The sequence below is a fragment of the Molothrus aeneus genome, chromosome 16 (genome assembly GCF_037042795.1).
Source record: "Molothrus aeneus isolate 106 chromosome 16, BPBGC_Maene_1.0, whole genome shotgun sequence".
Classification (NCBI taxonomy): domain Eukaryota; kingdom Metazoa; phylum Chordata; class Aves; order Passeriformes; family Icteridae; genus Molothrus; species Molothrus aeneus.
Window position 1 is genome coordinate 2208802 of NC_089661.1, and position 18501 is coordinate 2227302.

General features: G+C 65.6%; 2 protein-coding genes across 3 annotated transcripts in view; one reads left to right on the plus strand and one right to left on the minus strand.

Moving 5' to 3' along the window:
• Window positions 1-18501, plus strand: part of LOC136563259 (mitochondrial import inner membrane translocase subunit TIM16-like) — a 38076-nt gene that overhangs the window by 10282 nt on the left and 9293 nt on the right. For both annotated transcript variants that reach the window (XM_066560513.1, XM_066560511.1), the window contains exons 8-9: window positions 4689-4775; window positions 5023-5105. In XM_066560513.1, coding sequence (XP_066416610.1) covers window positions 4689-4775; window positions 5023-5105 — 170 coding nt within the window. The remainder of the gene's footprint in view (window positions 1-4688; window positions 4776-5022; window positions 5106-18501) is intronic.
• VASN (vasorin) lies at window positions 10908-18024 on the minus strand. The gene is made up of 2 exons (XM_066560514.1): window positions 17971-18024; window positions 10908-13559 (listed from the first exon to the last, which is right to left on the minus strand). The coding sequence occupies exon 2, from the start codon at window positions 13547-13549 to the stop codon at window positions 11540-11542; it is 2010 nt and encodes a 669-aa protein (XP_066416611.1). The 5' UTR covers window positions 13550-13559; window positions 17971-18024; the 3' UTR covers window positions 10908-11539.

The following is an 18501-nucleotide window of genomic DNA, read 5'->3' on the forward strand; positions in this document are numbered from 1 at the left end:
GCGCCGTCCGTGTGGAGCTGCGGGGCAGCCGCTGAGTGGGATGAGAGGAGCCGGCTCCGTTCTCACGAGAAACTTCCTCCGCCGGCGTTTGGGCAGGGCCGGGGGCGAGGGAACGGCCCCGCTGCGCACCGGGCCAGCGCCGCCCCGCTCGCCTCGGAATGAGCTGCGCTAATGAGCGGGGCCAGGGCTGAGGGCGCCCGGGGACAGCTGGGACAGTGTCCCTGGGGGCTGGCCCCGCCGGGGGTTTGTCCCCCCGGCTCGCAGACTGTGCCGGGGGCTGAGTTCAGTGATGGGCAGCAGCTCAATCACAGCCCAAGCACAGCCGGGGATGTCCCAGCCCTGCTCAAGGTTCCGGGGGCAAGAGGGACTCCAGCCCCTGTCCCAGACCATGGCCACCATCCCATGGAGTGCATCAGCTGTGCCCCAGTGGGAGATAACGCCATGGAGAGGGTTCCTGGGGGCAGCGTGGCCGTGGTGGCAGGGTGATGCTGTGGCGGGGTGGAGATCCAGGTTTGGGGTGATCTGGCCCACAGCCAGAACTCTAAGAACATGTCACCTCTGCCCAGGATCCAGCTGTCAGCCCAGGGCTGGCTGGGGACCCCTTGTCATCATCAGGGAGGTGTATCAGGACGTAGAGAGACTCCAGCCTTCCTCCCACTGCCCCATCATCACAGCATCCCACGCTGGGGTCACCCCGGGGGTACCTGACTCCCAGCCTCGGCAGCAGCTTCCTCCGGGCTGGGGGAAGGTCCACAGCATCCCACATTCCCAAGGAGACCGTGGGAAGCTATGAAAAAGTTGGCCTGACTCTGGGCAGCCTATTTATAGCAGCGCACGCTCGGCGCTCTCATGCTTCTGTTCCCCAGCGTGGCTGCACGGGACTGTTTATATTTCCTCTGCTCCACTTCCCCCTCGGCCGTCCTTCCCAGGAATGCTGCTTGGTATGGCAGACATGGGGAAGTTGAGGAGGATCTGGAACGAGCCAGAAGCATCTCAGGGGATGTGGGTGTGTGGTGGCACTGGCTCGCCCTGGCCTTGGTGCCCATCCCTCCCACTGGGAATGGCAGCTGAGGCCCACACAGGTTGGCATCTCCATTACTGGGGCTCCTCAAGGTATTTCAGACCTGGGACTCCTGGCTGAGGCTGCTCTCCAGAGGGCAGAGGTGTTTTGGGATTTGATGGCGTCATAGCAGGGCTTGTGGGGCTGGTCGCTGCAGGAAGAGGGGAGAGGCAGCAGAAGAGGGCTGGCTGCTGGCTGCTGGCTGCTGGCTGCTGCAGCCTGCCCACCCCCTGGCCAGCGAGTTCCCCTCTCCTGCCTGGGGAGGGAGGTCCTGCTCCCATCCCAGCCTCGTGGGGTCTGTGCTCACTGGGAGCCCACCCACCTTCCTGCCCTTGCTGGGCCCACAGCATCCTCTGGGACATGGCCTTGGCCTCACCAAGGATGGAGCTGGTGGTGGGGGGAGAGGCAGAGCCTGGTGGTGCCCAGTTCCCCAGGGCACAGGGGCCTCGCGGCAATGCTGCCCTGGCCAGTGGGATTGGGCAGCAGGGGACTTGTCCTGGTCCCTGCCCAGTGTGACACATACAGCACACACCTGGCAGAGAGCAGGCCCAGTGCTGGCAGTGTGATGGCTGCTGGAGCAACCCCACAGCTCTGTGGGATCCCTGCACTCCCCTGGGGCAGGTGACAGCTCCTGGTCTCCTTGAGCTCCGGGCAGGGACCAGGAGTGGGGCTGGCCTGGGAGAGGCTGCTCTGTTCTCCTGGTTACCTCTGGAGTAACTGGGATTTGGCAAGGGAAGGAGATCACTCACATTCTTGTTCGGAGAGGAGGATTCGGTGCGTGGTTAACCCTTTCAGCTCCCGGGAAGCCATTCCTCCTGCTGCCCACAGCCTCGTGGGTGTGCAAGGAGCAGCAGCTTCCCCAAGTGCATGGACCTGGGTGTCTGTCCCCAGAGTCCCCCACAGCGCCCTGGCCAGGGGAGACCCCTCCTGCCCTGGCACCCCCGGGCAAAGGGGCAGCTCAGCCTGGCACTGGTGCCTCCTGTGCCCACGCAGATCCCAGATCCCGCTGCTGGGGTTGCTTCCCACGGGGATCAGATGTCCAAGCTCATGGGCTGTTAGCCACGGGCAGGGCTGAGCTGTCCCAGCCCTGCCAGCCACGGGGGCTCTGCCAAGAGCAGAGCTTTGACCCCCCCCCGGCCACCTCCCGCCCGTCCAGCCCCAAGGCTCTGCCCCAGGCTCCCATCTCCGGCTCTCCCTGCCCTGCATCCGGCTCAGGGTGACGGCTCCCGGGGAAACAGGGATCGCCTGGGAGCCGGAGCAGCCTTGGCTTTGTGTGGGGCTCTCCCAGGCAGCCGCGGAGCCGGAGCGGCCGCTCCCTGCGGGCAGCTGTTCCCAGCTCCCCGACCCCGCGCATCGCTGCCAACAGCTGCGTCCGACACGCCGGCCCTGGGCCCCCGCAGCCCGGGGCTGCACCGGGGGAAGAGCTGGGGACCCCCACGGAAACCAGCACCTCACCCCAGCCTGCCTAGGAGGGATCGGTTGAGACTGGGAGAGGGACGGTGCTGGAAACTCTCCCCATGCAGCCGATCTGGCTCCGAGGAGGGGGCACAGGCTCCCCCCAGCCTGGGCTGCCCAAAACCGGCAGGGCTGGATCCGTGCAATGAGCGGGAGGAGTCTGGGCACTGGCAGGGAGCTGGGAGGCTTCCTTGGATCCCCGCTGGCCCAGAGCTGGTGGGCTCCTTGCAGCCTCCCAGGGGGACAAGGCACAGGAGGGACACCCGTCCCTTGGGCTGTGGCTGTTCCCTGCTCCAGGGGCTCCAGCATCACTCCGGGAACGGTGCCAGGGTCTCTGCCCAGCTCTGCCAGCCCCAGGGGTCCACAGCAGCCCCACGGGTGCCCCAGGGCTGAGCCACAGCAGCGTCCACTCTCAGTGCCAGGTCACACCGCCCCGTCCCTGCCAAGACCCTCTGCACCGGGGGAGCTGCTGTCCGCACACTCACCTCTGGCAACATCTGCACAGGCTGAGCACGGAGCAGCCCAGCCTCCCGCATACTTGCTGCCATACGTACAGCTCAGCCGGGATGGAACTAATGCAGAAAACATGGCCCTGCAGCCGGGGGGCTGGGAGCACCCTGCCCTCCCCGGCCCTGCCTCCGCCAGAGGCTGCCACCACCGCCAGGGGCTCCGGGGCACCCGCGGGACCCGCGGAGCCGGCGACGTCAGTCGGTTATGGGATCTGCAGATGTTGAGCCGCACGGCTCAGGTGCAGAAGTGCTCTCCTGGCTGACGCGCGGGCTGGCCCCAGCTCCTGGAGTTTCCATCCCTCTTGGCAGCGATCCTGGGACACGTTCCCTTCTCCAGGTCCTTTCCCTGCTGGGTCCATTGCCAGCGTGCTGGCGCTGGGGGCCAGGCCCCTCCTGCCCCACATCCTGGCCCTGCGGCTGGGAGCTCCGGGCTGGGCTCGGCCAGCGCTGCCTCTTCCAAGGGAGCCGTGTTTGTGCTGGCAGGGCAGCTGCCGTGATGGAGCCAGGGCACGACGGGCTTGGCACCGTGTGCGTGCTCCCATCCTGGCTCTCTCCAGAGAGTGGCATCTCTGTGGGGCTGGAGGCTGCTCCAGCAGAGCTTCTCCAGTGAGGTGTGACCCCTCCATGGCCCCTCTCTGGCTGCTGCGGTGGCAGAGCCTCGCTGCTGGTCACAGTGTGGTCGTGGCCAGTGGTCACAGTGCTCACACCAAGGGGGACACAGCTCATGGCTCCTCCCCACCCCTCCTGCCCCCACGCCTGGTGCCCGTGCCCTGTGCAGAGGTCCCGGAAGCGCTGTGCCAGGTTTGGCTCTGGCAGAGCCCTGCACTTTCCCTGCCAGCTCCAAACTCGTTAGCAGCCAGTTCTTGGCGCTGCTCAATGAGAGCGAGGGGCTGTGAGTGCTGCCTGTGCTGCGGGCCAGGGCTGCCTGCAGCTCCCACTGGGGTGCCTGAACCACAGGGCCCATCTGGGCACCACATGGGAGCTGGGAAACACCCACTGACAGCCCCTCCCATCCTCAGCAGGACCAGGATGGGGACAGGATGGGGACAGGATGTGGGCTGGGGGTCCCACCCCCACAGGGAGCCAGGGGAGAGGTGAATCAGGGTGCAGGGGATCAGAGCAGTGTGGTGAATGTGGCCAGGCTCAGTTTGCCATATTTCAGTAGCATCCGGGCACACACGGGGCACCCAGCTCCAGGAGCCAGGATTCAGCATGGATAAAGAGCCCGGGGATGCAGCCAGGGAAGTAAGTCCCTCTGTCATCATCGCCATGGCAGAGCCTCCTCTTGTGTCTGTGGCACGGAGCAGCTTCCTCGCAGCACTCTGTCCCCCTCACCCAGCTGACCTGGTGTGGGGAGAGCCCTGGGGACACCGGAGCCATCATCACACTCACCTTACCTGCTCCCACCCTCCACTCCTGGCTGGGAGCTGGGCCAGCTGCTCCACAAGGCAACCACGCTGGCATGGGGGGCAGTCAGGGCTGTCACTGCTTGCAGGCTGTCCCCACTGCACTGTCCCCAGGGCAGCTCTCAGCAGAGCCAGCACTCGCTCCACGTGCTCAGCCCCAGGGCAGTTCACAAGCACGGCTGGTGAAGCACACGTCCCCTCGGCGTGTCCAGCAAGGCTGGCAGCAGTTCTGACAGCCCTGTCTCCTGTGCCTTGCAGAGTGTCCTGGGACACGACAACAACAAGGACTCCCGGCTGCTCTGGATGGGCTCCAGCGATTGCCTCATCTCCGTGGGGTTCAGCCAGGTACAGTCCCTGCCAGGAAGGTGGCCCTGGCACCTCTGGGATGCTCCAGCCCTACTCCCTGTGGCTGCTGTGCCAAAGCACCCCAGGTGCTTTTTGGGTGGCCTGTCCCCTGTGAGAGCAGGAGGTCCCCTCGCCAGGTGCCCTGGCCCTCGCTGGGATGGTGGAAGGTGGCTGGGGAAGGTGGTGGCTCCATGGAGCCATCCAGGCAGCCCCAGCGCCCACTGATGCTGTGTCTGTGTCCCTGCAGATACGGGAGCGGGAGGTGAAGCTGTGGGACACGCGGAGGCTCAGCGGGGCGACGCTCACCATGGCACTGGACACCTCACCTGGGTAGGGATGGGGACTCAGCATGGGCTGGGAGGGTGAGCAGTGCAAATGTCCTGGTCAGGGACTCATTAGGAGTGTGGTGGTGGAGCAGGAGCTGCCAGAGAGCTCTTGGAACCAGCAGCACTCAGCCACACAAGGCTGGGGACAAAGCCGGTGACCGTGCAGCTGCATTCTCATCACCATTTGGGGGAGATGAGAGGCAGAGGCAGGGCTGGCGAGGGCACAGAGGTGTTCTGTAGTGCCGTGGTGGGTGGTGGCGCTGCTGGGGACAGTGTCTGAGGTGGCTGCTGGCCGGGTGGGCTTGTGCTCTGGGGCAGCACCACAAGATGCTGCAGACGAGTGCATCCCTTTGGCGCTGCTGGAGCGGCTCAGCCCTGGCCTCCCGCTCCTGCCGTGCTTTGTGCCGCGGTGCCTGCCCAGCCGTGGCCAGCCCCGCTCACCGGGCAGCCCCGGGAAGTGGAGAAGGAGCCTTGGCTGTGTAAGGGGTCAGCGCCCCCTGTCACGGGGAGCTGCCAAGGATGGGAAGCCTCCAGCTAGAGCCGGCCTGGCCTCTCCCACGCTGCCCAGTGAGCTGGCCTGGCGTCACCATGGGGCAAGGAAATGGGAGGAGGAGGAGGCTGTGCCTTCAGGGTGATGGGGCTGGCGGCACAGTTGTTGGGGTGCACTGGAGGCCACCAGCTCTTCCCAGGGCTGCAGGCAAAGCCCTGGGACCCTCTCTGTGTGCCCAGCTGGCTCCATGACGGGCGGGATGCTGGGGCAGGCTGGGGGGTCAGGGCCAATCCAGGGCCTCTGTGAGGGGCTGAGTGTGCTGTGACAGCCCCTTGGCTGCCCTGCCAGCATTCCCACAGCGCTGTCAGCTCCAGGGCACTGCTGGGGGCAGCCAGGACAGACAGGAGGGGAGAGGAGAGGACCTGCCCTGGGCACGGTGGGGTGAGGTTGGTGTGGAGAGGCTGCCTGAGCATCCCTCAGCCTCCTGCCAGCTGCTGGGGGAGCAGCTCCCAGCTCTCCTGCTCAGCAGCTCTGCCAGTTCAGTGAGCAAAGGCCATCATCATCATCATCATCAGTGTCCAGTGAACGCTCTCAGGGGAGGCTGGGGCTGCTGCAGGGGGACGCCTTGGGGTCCATTATTGCTCTTGGCGGAGAATCCAGTGGGAATTACCCCGAATCCTCGCCGGGCCGGGGCGAGCCAGCCGGGTAAATGGGATGCAGGCGCTGCTGTGCTCGGCCCCCTCAGCACAGGCTGCAGTTATTTTGGCTGCCGGGTTTATCGGCTCAGGAATGCGGCTGGCGGGCGCTGCCTGCGCGTCACGCCGGGGCCCTCCGGCCCGCGGCTGCGTGCGGGGCCAGCCGAGAGGGGCTGGGGGCGGCGGGGGCGAGCGGAGACCCCCCCTTGGTGCTGGGGAGGTGCTGCTTTTAGGCAGCCGCGCCGGGGCCACCGCGCTTCCAGCCCCAAGCGCTGCCGCCTGTAAATCTGGCGGGGATGACAAATGGCGGAGGGGGATTTGGGCTGGCTCCCGGCGGAGGTGCCGAGCGGGGGCCGTGCTCCCCCTCCGGCAGAGCCATCCCGAGCACGGCCGCGACACTGCGGAGCCGCGGCAGGGGCACGGGGTGGATGCTCTTGGGGTCACCAGATCACCAGATGTGCTTGGGGCAGAATTGGAACTGGGGGGCAGGGACTGAGCCCCGGGGATGGCGGAGCAGCAGCGGGGCTGGCTGTTGTGATATGTGTTAGATCATTTATAACACTGTGGATCTCCGTGGTGCCCAGTGCGGGGCACGGACACTGCTGGGCAGTGCAGCGGTGCCGGCCGGGCCGGGAGCGGGGCGTGGGGAGCTGCAGCAGCAGCAGCAGCAGCTCGTTGAAGCTCTTTGAGGAAGCAATCAGTGGGCGGGCAGGAAACTCATACCACTCATTACTGACGCCAGGCCGGCAGGAAGGGGAGTCCGCATCCCCACCGCATCCCCACCGCGCCCGCCGAGCCGGCACCGCGCGTCCCCATGGCACCCCAAAGCAGGGCCACGGCGTGCCCCACGGTGGGGGACACCCCCAGTGTGCTCATGCCAACACCCCCGGTGTGCCCACAACAACACCAAACCCTTCAGGCTGATTGTGGCCTATCCAGCATCCCTGAAAGAGGGCAGAGAGTGGGAGGCACCGGCCCCATGGACGTCCACATCAGCATGTGCCTTTTGGGGGTTCTCTTTCCCAAATCCTGAGCAGGTGAGATATTTCTGACCACACAAATATCATTTTCAAAGCATGTCAGGGCCATGCTTAAGAGCTGACCCCACCAATTCCCAGACCCTGAGGGAACAGGAGGTGAGAAGTGTGGGTGGCCATGGCCCCTCTCCACATCCTGGTCCTCAATGTGCCACCCTTGGGTACCTGCTGTTCCTTCAGCTCGGGTTTTGTCCCTGCCTGGCCCCCTTTAATTAGATCAAGGAGCAGCAGGGCAGGAGCCAGGAAGGGGCCTCTCAATAGGTTATTGTTGCCCTAAATTGTAACCAGCACCAGCGGGGTTGGGTTACCAGCTCCAACTTGGGGTCACCGACCAGACCCTGCTGCCGCACGCCTGGCAGGCAGCACAGCACTGCCTGGGGATGGTGCTGTCACCACCATGGTGACAGGAGAACAGCGCCTTCCTCGCATCACTGCTTCTTTCAATGTCCTGAAAACATCTCCAGGGAGGCTGGGGTGCCACGGCCGGCTCAGGGCTAGGGCTGGATCAGTAGGGATGAGATCTGGGGTCAGCAGAGGTCCCCGTGGTGTGTTCCAGCAGTGGGCATGTCCCTGCAGGGCAGGATGGTGGTGGGGCTGAGGGATGGGGACAGCTGGATCCCCACCACACTTCATGGTGCAAAGTCTGACAGAGCTGGGAGGTGCCGGAGCCGGGACCTGTCTGCAGCAGGCAGTTGGCACAGCAGGATGTTTGTGGAGGGATTTGGGGCTGTTTGGCTCCCCAGGGCTGGAGCAGGACATGGAGGGGCCCAGGTGGTTCCCTGAGGGCACTGTCCAGGGGGAGCTCAGTCCCTAACACCCACTCTCTGCCAAAGCCTGTGGCTGAGCCAGCTCCTGGGGCTAGGCTTGCAGCCCTGGCATCTCCCAGCACCAGGGCACCCAACCCCACCGAGGCACATGTTTCCACTGTCACCCTGCCACCTCTCCCCAGATACCAGCTGGAATGGGACCTGCTCTTGTCCTGCCTGGCACCCTCCGCACTGCTCTTTCCTGGGGCTTAGAAGCCATTTTGGGTCATGGTAGGTGAAAAAACCCACCCCAGCAGGAAGAACCCTGAGCAGGACAGGTCCATTGCTGTCCCCATCCCCCTGCAGATCCCAGAGATGCCTGGGTTGACACGTGCTTGCCATCAGTGGGAAAGGAGTTTGTCCTGCCCTAGCTTGGCTGCCACCCTCAGACACAAGGAAGGGGAGAGGCCACCCCACCCCATCAGGTGTCACCCCAGTGGGACCCATCCCCACGGGCAGCCACATGAAGGGGTTAAGGCAGGGCAACCACCCAGCCCATGTGGCCTGTCCCGTAATTCCACTGGGTAAAAATAGCCCAGCGCTGGGGCGGGATGGCAGCGCCCAAATCACTCCCAGATGAGCCACAGCCTCAGTGGCCACACGGTGCTCCTGGCCTCCCCAGCTCTGCAGGAGGATGATGAGCTCCAAAGCTCTCCCTGGCAGCACTGGGCTCTGTGTGATGGGCACACGCCTGTCCTCCCCCCAGAGATTGGGCATCCAGACCCCTGGCACTGAGCCATGACCCCTTGGGGCTCTGCTCCAGACCTGGGGACCTCGGGGACCCAGGGGACCTCTCTTTGGTATCCGTGGGGCCATGCCTGGGACTAGGGGTGATTTTTGGGAGACCAGAGCCCTCCAGCCCTGCCACGTCAGGGTGCAGGCAGGATCTGCCCCGGTGAAGCTGGCGGCTCCTCCCGTTGTGGCTCCCTGCCGAGCCCCCATCCTGCCGGTGGCTCTGGCCGGGGCTGTTGCTCACCGGCCCCGCCGGATCGCACAGAGAGAGAGATTTTTTTTGGGTCCATTTCAGGGGGTTTTGCAATCCTTGTCGGCGCTGATTCAGCTCGCAGGAATTAGCAGCACCGCACGATGTGCCGCTCTTGGAGCGGCTCTTGGCGCGCGACGGGGCTGGCAGTGGCCAGGGGAATTTTGTGCTGGGATTCAGGAAGCCACAGGGGCTGGACAGCCCCACTTTGGGCACTGCTGCTCTCCCGCAGGGCTGCCCGGGTGCAGACGTGGGTGTGGGCCAAGCCCCATCCTGGCTGCAGTGTCCCCATCACCTCCGAGCCCTGCTGTCCCCCTTGTGCAGCTGGCACCCCAAAATCTTAGTCTCAGGGTGTCCGAGGGGTGCTGCACCTGCCAAAGCTGAACCCTAACTTTGCTTCTGCCCCCCTGGCATCTCCACTGGAGCTCCCTCACTCTGGAGGTGCTGGAAACCCCTCCAGAGCAATGGGATCAGCTGAGGAGCCAAGGGGTCCCCAGCACACGCTTGGTATTGGGGGGGCTCCCCTGCAAACCTTTGGCTACTAGGTTTGCTACTAGCTACTTGCAAGTGGGGAAATCGGCTTCGTTAGGGGAAGGGCACATCATGGAGGCAAAGGAGGGGGGAAGTGAGGGGCCAGGAGGGGTGGAGGGCTCCCGAGGCCGGGGACACGCCAGGGGCTGTGGCGGCGGCCGGCCAGGGGCACCCGGCGCGAGGCCGCGGCTCCGCCAGGGACTTTTCTTCTCTCCTCCTCGCGAGGCTGGAAAATATACAAAGCTCGCAGTGAAAATATTTACACAGCAGCAATTTTGGGAGGAATTTGGGATGTTAATTTGAAAAATCTGTGGGGAGAGGACCACAATGGGCCCTTTGAGCGGGCGAGCGTGGCCATCGCAGCGAGCCGCCCGCGCCGGCGAGGGGCCCCTCCTGCCGCTGCGCCGGCCCTAATGGGAGCCAGCCCTGCCGGAAGCCCACCTGGGAGCCGGGGGGCTGCGCCAGACGGCCCCGCCGACGCCCCGCGCCCCTAATTGCATCCAGAGCCGCTCCCTGCCCCGGGCGAGCGGCACCGAGGGGCGGGGGGTCAGGGCCGTGCCCTGCGGCGGAGCGGCCGGCCCGGAGCGCACGGCGGTGACCCTCGGCTGCAGCCCCGCGCTGTGCTCATTCTCTCCAAATCAAACATACCTCGGCGGGCAGGGCCCCAACCTGGAAAATTCCAGCCCGAAAGATAAAGGATTGGAAAACGATTAAAACCAGAGGGTTGGAGCAGAAACCACTTGGCAGCGGGAACCTGCCGAGCGTCGGCTCCCAGCCCACCCCGTGCACAAAACCGGCTGTTCTGGGGCCGGGCAGCGGGGGCTCTGGCGGCGGCCCCCGGCCTGGGGGGCCACGCAGGCTGACACTTGTCACGGGCGATTTGGGGGTCCCGGTGCCGCCGCGGTTGACGTCAGGAGGTTGGGCTGGGCTGTTTGTCCCGCAGCTGGCCCCGCAGCCATCTGGCAGGCGGGGAGGGATGAAGTAAGGCTGGATGATGCGCAGGGCAGGGGCTGATTTGAACCCCGTGGCCTCTGTTTTGGGAACACCTCCTCAGCGCCCGAGGTGGGGGGCAGCACCCTAGGGGTAAAAACGCCCAGAGTCGGGAAAACTCCCCCCTCCCTTGCCCTGACTCATCCCGGTGCTCGCCAACAACAACGGGAGGACACGGCTGACCTTCCCGCTCCTCTGCAGGGGACACGCCACACTGCCCACACCCCTGCCTGTGACGGGCAGTGCCTGCCGAGCTACTCAGGGCTGCACAGAACTTTTCGTTGTTGTTATTTTAATTTGGGGTTGTATTTTTTTACAAAAAGACACCCTTCTGATCTGCCTTACAAAAGAGATGTACACAAAGCTGTACTAAAAAAAGTTTTCCCAGAAGAAATGGGAAATAACGATGTATAAATATTCTCTCTGAGTTCTTAAAGCTTCAATTCCCGGTTTGCCTGCTCGGCACTTCCTTTGGCCCGGGGGGTCCCGAGGGTCCCAGCACCTCGGCCGGGCCGTATTGCTCACATCAGCTTCCAGGGAGTTGAGTCACGGGCCATGCTCCACTGAAGGACCCTTGTTACCAGCACGTGGGCATCCCTCAGCCCAGTCACAGCAGCTTTCTCTTTAGCAGGAGCTCAAAAAAGCCCCCCAACCCCCAAATTAACCCCCCCTTCTCTTCCGCTGCGCACATTCTAGGTAGAGTCACAGAAATCAAGGCACAGAGCAGTAAAATTCATGTCTCCTCCCGAAGCATGGCAGCCTCTCGGAAATTGCACGTTGTGGGATGGGGGGGTTTCTGCCTCAGTTCAGTCAGCTCCTTGGCAATCTGTATCCCAGAGGAACATGGCCAGGTGCTGCCTCTGGAGCTCAGCCCTCCTGTGTCCAAGGCTCTGGAAGCCCTGTGGGTTCAGAAGTAGGAGGGTTTGAGCCCCGGGGTGTTGTTGTTGCTGGGGTAGTGGGACTGCATGAGCGGCACCTCGCACTCAGAGCCGCCAGAAAGCATGGCTGCCTCTGGCACCTTGCAGCCGTGGCTGCTCAAATCCCCGTTTTCCAGGCAGGCTTTCACCCCTTCCAGCTCCAGTGGGCCGGTGTCCACCCCAGCGCCGGCGGGTGCCTTGGCGCGGCGGTGCCGGCAGTAGTACATGGCGGCCGTGACCACCACCAGCAGCAGCAGCATGGCAGCCAGCGCAGGGACCAGGATCAGGGCGAGGTTGGGGTCCTGGCTCTGGGTGACAGGGGAGTGCTGCTGCAGGCTGAGGGGCAGGGTGTGTGCCTCGGCACAGTGCTCCTCCTTGGGGGCCTCCCCCAGCGCCCCAATGCAGACACGGTAGGTGCAGTTGGGTTTCAGCGCCCGCACCGTGTACTCGGAGAGCGAGGCCGGCAGGCGCAGCATCACCGCCCGCTTGTCCGGCCCCGACAGGTTCCGGTAGCTCAGGCGGATTCCCTTCAGCTGCGCCTTGGACTGGATGTAGCTGTGCAGGTCCACTTTGAGGGAGGTGCTGCCCACCTGGGCGATGCTGACCCGCTGTGCAGGTGGCAGGGCCGGCGTGCCCGGGGCTGCCGTCGTTCCCCTCACCTCCACCTCGCAGTACACGCCAGCGAAGCCTGCGGGGCACAGGCACTCCAGGAGGTTCTGGGCACCCAGGTGGCAGGTGCCGCCGTTCAGACATGTGCGGGGGGGACAGATGGGCGCTGGGGGGCTGGTGGGGGCCGGGGCGCCGTGGAAGGGCACCAGGGTGGAGCTGCCCTGGGGCTCTCTGGGCCTCGGGGTGGGTGCAGCGGTGCTGGGGGGCGGCGGCGGGCGGTGGGTGCTGGGCGGCGGCGTGGGCGGTGGCAGCGTGGTGGTGCGGGCCGTGGTGGGCGTGGGGGTGGTGGTGGGGCAGCCAAAGTCGGTGTACTGCAGGTGGTGGAGGAGCTTGCCAGAGTTCTTGGGGGGGAAGTGGCAGCGCGTCTCCTCGGGGCGCCGCAGGACCACGCCACTGGTGTTCACCCACTGCACCAGCCAGCTCATCTGGCAGATACAGTTGAAGGGGTTGCCGGCAGCCGTCACGGCCCGCAGCCTGGGGAAGAAGCTGGAGAAATCCCGGGGGATGGTGTTGATATTGAGGTTGCTGATGTCCAGCTCCTGGAGGTTGTGGAGGCTCTGGAAATCCTCAGCTGGCAGCTGGGAGATGCGGGCATTGCCGGCCAGGCTGAGCCTGGTGAGGCTGCCCAGGCGCCGCAGCACGGCCGGGACACGCTCCAGCAGGTTGTCAGAGATGTCCAGCTCGTGGAGGTTGTTTTGGACCTGGAAGAGCTCCTCGTTTAAGCTCGTCAGGCCCAGCCCTGCGATCTTCAGGGACTCAATGCTGACGGCATGGAAAGCCCCTGGTGCAATGGCAGAGATCTTGTTCCAGCTGATGTCCAGCAGCAGGAGGTTGGGCAGGTCGAGGGGGGGCACAGCCCTGAGCTGGTTGTTCTGCAGCTTTAGCTCCAGCAGATTCTCCAGCGTGTCAAAGGCAGCAGCGTGGATGTGCTGGATCCTGTTCCTCTGCAGGTAGAGCCGTTCCAGCAGCCGCAGCCCATGGAAGGTCTCATTGGTGATCTCCTGCAGCTGGTTGGAGGACAGGTCCAAGTTGACGAGCTCCATCAGGGGCTGGAAGATGTTTCTCTGGATGCTGGTGATCTTGTTTTGCGAGAGGTCCAGGAGCTGGAGGGCAGGCAGCCCTGCAAAGCTGTCCTCACTGAGCGTTGTGATGCCGTTCTCAAAGACATAGAGGGAGAGGGTGCTGGGGGGCAGCCCCTGGGGCACCGTCTGGCCCCGCCTGGCTGCACACAGGATGGTCTTGGGGTCATGGCACTGGCAGCCTGCAGGACATGCCCTGGCCAGCTCCCCACGGGCCAAGAGGAGCAGGGTGCAAAGGATCAGCTGCTTCATGGTGTCAGCTCTGCGGAGAGACAAGCGCAGCCAGGGTGAGGGGATGGGCCCTGCTGGGGGGTACCCAGGGCTGGCAGGGGCACCTCTGAACCCTGCTCAGCCTCCAGGGCTGCCCACCCCAGCTCCATGCTCCCCCCCTCCCAGACCCCCAGGATCTGGGGATGTGGTACCTTTGCACACCCCAGGCTCTACCACGAGACACGTCCCACTGGTATTGGGGCTGTCTTCGGTGGAGCACTGAGACCTTTCCCAGTACTCACGAGGGCCCCAACCTCCCCAGCTGCTCAGCAGGGTGCAAATCAAACACAGGGGATGTGGAGAATCAGAGCACCGGGAAGGGGTGGGAGCCTGGCCGGCCTCCCCTGCGTAGAGCTCAGCTTAACCCTTTGCTTGTGCTGCCATCACAGCAGCTGCACCCTCAGGGGCCGCTCCTGCCCGGATCACCAGCAACAGCAGCCCCTCTTGGGGACAGGGGCACACAGTGTGGGGCTGGAGGAGCCATTTGTGTCCCCACAGAGTCCAGGGGCTCATTCAGCCCCACCCAGCCCCTGTCCCCACAGGTCACCTTGCTGTTCCCCTCTCTGTTAAACTCCAGGGACTCAGCACCGTGGGCTGTGTCCCTGTCCCTTGAGGGCTGGGTCAGCAGGGATGGAGGGAGGAGGCTCTGGAGTGACCAAGGCTGTAACCTCCCCAACCCCAGCTCCCCATGGATGCCATGGCCAATGTCATAGCCGCTGCCTGTGTCACACAGGGCTCCTCCCTCAGCCCCATCTTTCAGCCCCTTTAATGACACTGGGCTGGGCCAGAGACTCACAGTCTCCTGCCACTCCATTTCAGGGTCGGGGGGAGGTGGCAGAGTAGGATCCCTGGGCAAGGAAGAGGTGAACTCTTCCCCAGCCCCATCTGTTGCCACCTCCCCCGTGCTCAGAGCTGTCGGAGCTCCAGGCAAACACCCTCCCCGTGGCTCGCAAGGGGCCCCCGCTGTGTGTGGGGGGCTGCAGGTCACAGAGCAGCACGTGCCGCCTGCCCCAGCCCCGTCAGCAGTGCAGGGACAACACATCCTGAGCCAGGAGGGTCTGGAGCCGTGCTGTGTCCTCTTGTCGCCCTGCCGGGGGGTTGGACAGGGTTAACACGCAGCCAGCTCTGTCCTCGCCTCTTCCCGAGCCGCCCCCCCTAGGGTGGGGTGAGCCCACTGCTGGGCAGGGTCACCAGAAGCGCCTGAGTCACTTGGCCTGGCCGGCCCTGCCCTGACATGACCTGTGCCGTCAGCCCCTGACACTGGGGAGGAGCTGTGCCACATCCCAGAGGTCACTGTCACCCAGGGGTCACCATCACTGCATCCCCTCCCCAGCAAGCCCAGCTCAGCCCCCAGCCCGCTCACCAGTGTCGGCTGCCCCTGCACCCCACATCACAGTCAGGCTGCCAGCAGAGTTAAAAGCACAACATGGAGACCCTTTGAAGAGCTGTTTGGGGCAGACCCAGCGCACCTCGAGGTGGCTCCAGCATCCAGAGCGTGCTGGCTGGTGGGAGAAGCCTGGGTGCAGGGTGCTGGCGTGCCAGCGGTGCCACGGCCGTGCCAGCCCGCCCGGGTGGGCAGCGCCGGAGCGGGGCCAGGCCTGCGGGATGCTGGCGAGGCCGGGGCTGGTTTTGCAATGCCAGGGTCGGGTTTCGCTGACGTGTCCCGTGCTGCAACCAGCTGCTGACTCCAAGTCTCTCTCGTCCCTTTAATTACGCTGGCATTTCCTCCCCGTCTGCCAGGCTCCCCGCTCCGGGCAGGTTCGGCCAGCCCGGCCACGGCCGCGCATCCGCGCCTGGCCACGAGCGCCGGGCAGGCGGGCAGGGCCCCGCAGCCTCCGCCACCGCCCCTCGGCATCGCCCGCTCCGCCGGCACACGCCGACATCCCGTCCGCGCCCCGCCTCCCGGCACGATGCTGCTCCGAGGCAGAGAGGAGTTCCCGCAGCCCGGCACAGCCCCAGGAACGGGGGGCAGGGGAACAGCCTCCCCAGGTCCTGGCAGGGTCCCCAAGGGCGGAGAGGGGGCCCCGTTTCTGCTGGAGGTGTTGGGGCCGCCCTGCCAGCGGCCTGCTGCTGCCTTGGCTGGGCTCCCCCGCGCCTGCACCGCAGATATTTGCCGAATTATTCATATTTTCCGGCTGCGGGGAGGATCTGGGCTCAGATTCCCCCAGTCCCGGCTCAGCCTTTCCCTGCCAGCCTGCTGGGGTGGGAGTGCCGTGTCACCCCCGTTCCCCGCCTGCAGCCCCCCGGGCTGGGCCACCGCGCTGCCCGCCCAGGGCTGGCACTCGGCAGGGATGCCCTGCTTTGCACCCGCCTCCTGTTTTTAAGGACGAGGCCACGTCCTTGTGCTGCAGGGTGACACCTGTGCAGGACAGGCTGGAGGAGCTGCAGAGTTCTGCCATTCCCCTCTGCTTGGGGACCTCAGGGAAGCAGGCACAGCCGGGATGTTCCTTCCCGCACCGGCAAGCGCAGACAAAGCCAGCGTTGTTGCCGGCCCGTGGGCTGCCACCTTTGACGGTGGCACCGGAGCAGGAAGGACGGGGGCCCTGCAATGTGCGGTGACAGGGAGGTGACACGGTGCCTCTGCCAGGCGGGATGCAGACGCCGCTGCCCTGCCTTACACCCCTCAAAACAAGGCGATGTCAGCACGTGCCCCCTCCCCGAGCCAGCCGGGGGATGTGCAGGATTAAACCCTTAATCCTCCTCCCCTTCAACCGACCGTGCGCCGCCGCAGCTCCCACCTCCTCCCGCTCCCCTCCCTATTTAATTAAAGTTTCCGCAGCAGCCCCGCAGGAATGCAGGCCTGGTTATTGCATTCCCCGAGCGCTCGCCAGCCCCTCCATCCCGCTCCTGCCCCTTTGACCCGGCCGCGCTCCCCATCTCAGGTGCCGGCAAGGAGAAAAACCAGCAGAGCCGCTTTGCCGTCAGCCAAAGCGCCTCGGGAGGAGCCGGAACGCCGGCGGAGGGTGGGAGGAGGCCGGGGATGGTGCCACGCGTGGCCCGGGCGGCACGGGCAGATTCCTCCGCAGTGACTGGGGCGGCCGCGGCTGTCCCCGAGCGCTTCCTCGTGCCGCGTCCCGCCGGCAGAGCCAGCCGGGCAGGCAGCGCTTGCGTCAGGGCCACCCGGCCGGGCTCGGCGTGGCGCGGGGGAAAACAGTAATTAGTGTCATCCCTGATGGCGGCACTGCCCAGGCCGTGTGGGCAGCCGCACAGCTGGGTCAGGGCAGTCCGGCCGCACCAGCCCCAGCAGGGTGAGACCCGTGGGCGTGGGGCACGCTGGCAAGGGGAGCTGTACGGGGGGACGTTACTGGGGGTTTGGCTGGGAAGAGTCTCAGAACTGGAGCATCTCTGCTGGCAAGTGTTGGCTCCTGTGGCCATTGCCAGGCTGGGAGGGAGCCAGGCATGGAAAGGGACATTTACCGCACGGTGGCCCAAAGAGGTGACACCCAAAGACAAAGAGGTGACACCCAAAAAGGGTGACAGGCGCCAGCACCCTCCGAACTCACACCAGGTGGCAATGAAGTGCGTGGGGAGCTGGCAGCAGGAGAAGCAGTGGGGTATCCCTGCCTCCCGGTGCCAGGCTGGCCAGTGGCCCTGCTGGCACCCATCCCTCTGTGCCAGCCAGAGGAAAACCCTTGTCAGCACTGCATGGGGACCCGCAGCAGGTCAGTGACCCAGGACAGCGGCCCCTGAGGACAAGCAGAACGAGGGCAGCCAAACCCCACCCCAGCCAAGCCCTCCACTGAGGAGGGTGGTGGTGGACACTGCTGCCAGCAGCTCCCACCTCTGCCTGATCCCGGCAGGAGAGCCCAGCCGTCACATCTGCTGGGACAGAGCAAGCATGGGATGGGCCCAAGACCATGCCGGTCTTGTGTGGATCTGGAGCGCTTCACTGCCACTCGGCCATGCCGGATGGAGCCGTGCTCTGTGTCAGCCCCAAATACATCCCTCCCCTTGCCTGCGATGGATGCAGCACCAGACCAGGATCCCAGGGCCAGACCCCAGCACATCCCGTGACAAAACAGGCACAGGCAGGGACAGGGAAGCGAGAGCCCTCCATGAACCCCTGTCCCAGCCCTCTGCAGTGCCACCGCCCCAGCCCAGCCGAGGCCCTACCATCAGCCGGGGAAGGGGCCAGCCAGATGCCCCTGGCTCAGCTGAGGCCTCGCAGGGAGCAGGGTATGCCGACCCTCGGCCGAGCCCCAGTGACACCCTGTCACTCTGGGTGCCCAGGCCACAACAGGCGTCCCACGGCCTGGCCCGGGCCCACCAGGGCCCCCCGGCCCCCACCGCCCCCTGAGCCCGCGGATGCCCGGCAGAGCCCCCTCCCGCCCGTGGGCTGCCGCCCCACAGAGCCCCGGTGGCCGTGGGGAGGGCTCGGGCGGTGCGGCGGCCGCGGGACTCACCGTGGCGGGCGGTGCGGGGCCGTGCGGGGCGGGCGGTCAGTCCATGGCGGCAGCGCAGCGGCGGCCGGGCGAGCGCTTCCCTCTCTGGCGGCGCCGGGCGCGGGGGGGCGGCATTTAAACCAAGGGGTGGGGCCTGTCCTCCCGCCGGGCGCCCATTGGCTGAGAGCACGGAGGGGGTGGGGCGGGGCACGGCCTCCACGGAGGCTCCGCCCCCGCTCACCTGGGGCCCGACGGGGGCGGCACCGCGGGGACCCCCGGGAGCCCCGAGCCGCGGGGACATCCAGGACCGCGGGGACCCCCGGGACATCCAGCACCTCTGGGACCTTACAGCCATGGGGACCGCGGGGACATCCAGCACCTCTGGGACCCTCGAGTCACAGGGATCGTCGGGACCCCAGAGGCACAATGTCCCCAGGACATTCAGGACCTCTGAGTCACAGGGACCCCCTGGACCCCCAGGACCTCTCGGACCTTAGAGTCACAGGGACCCTGGGGATATCCAGGATCTCTGATTCACAGGGACCCCTGGGA

Coding starts and splice junctions, on each gene's coding strand:
- VASN (XM_066560514.1), bottom strand. CDS start 13,549: ATGAAGCAGCTGATCCTTTGCACCCTGCTCCTCTTGGCCCGTGGGGAG.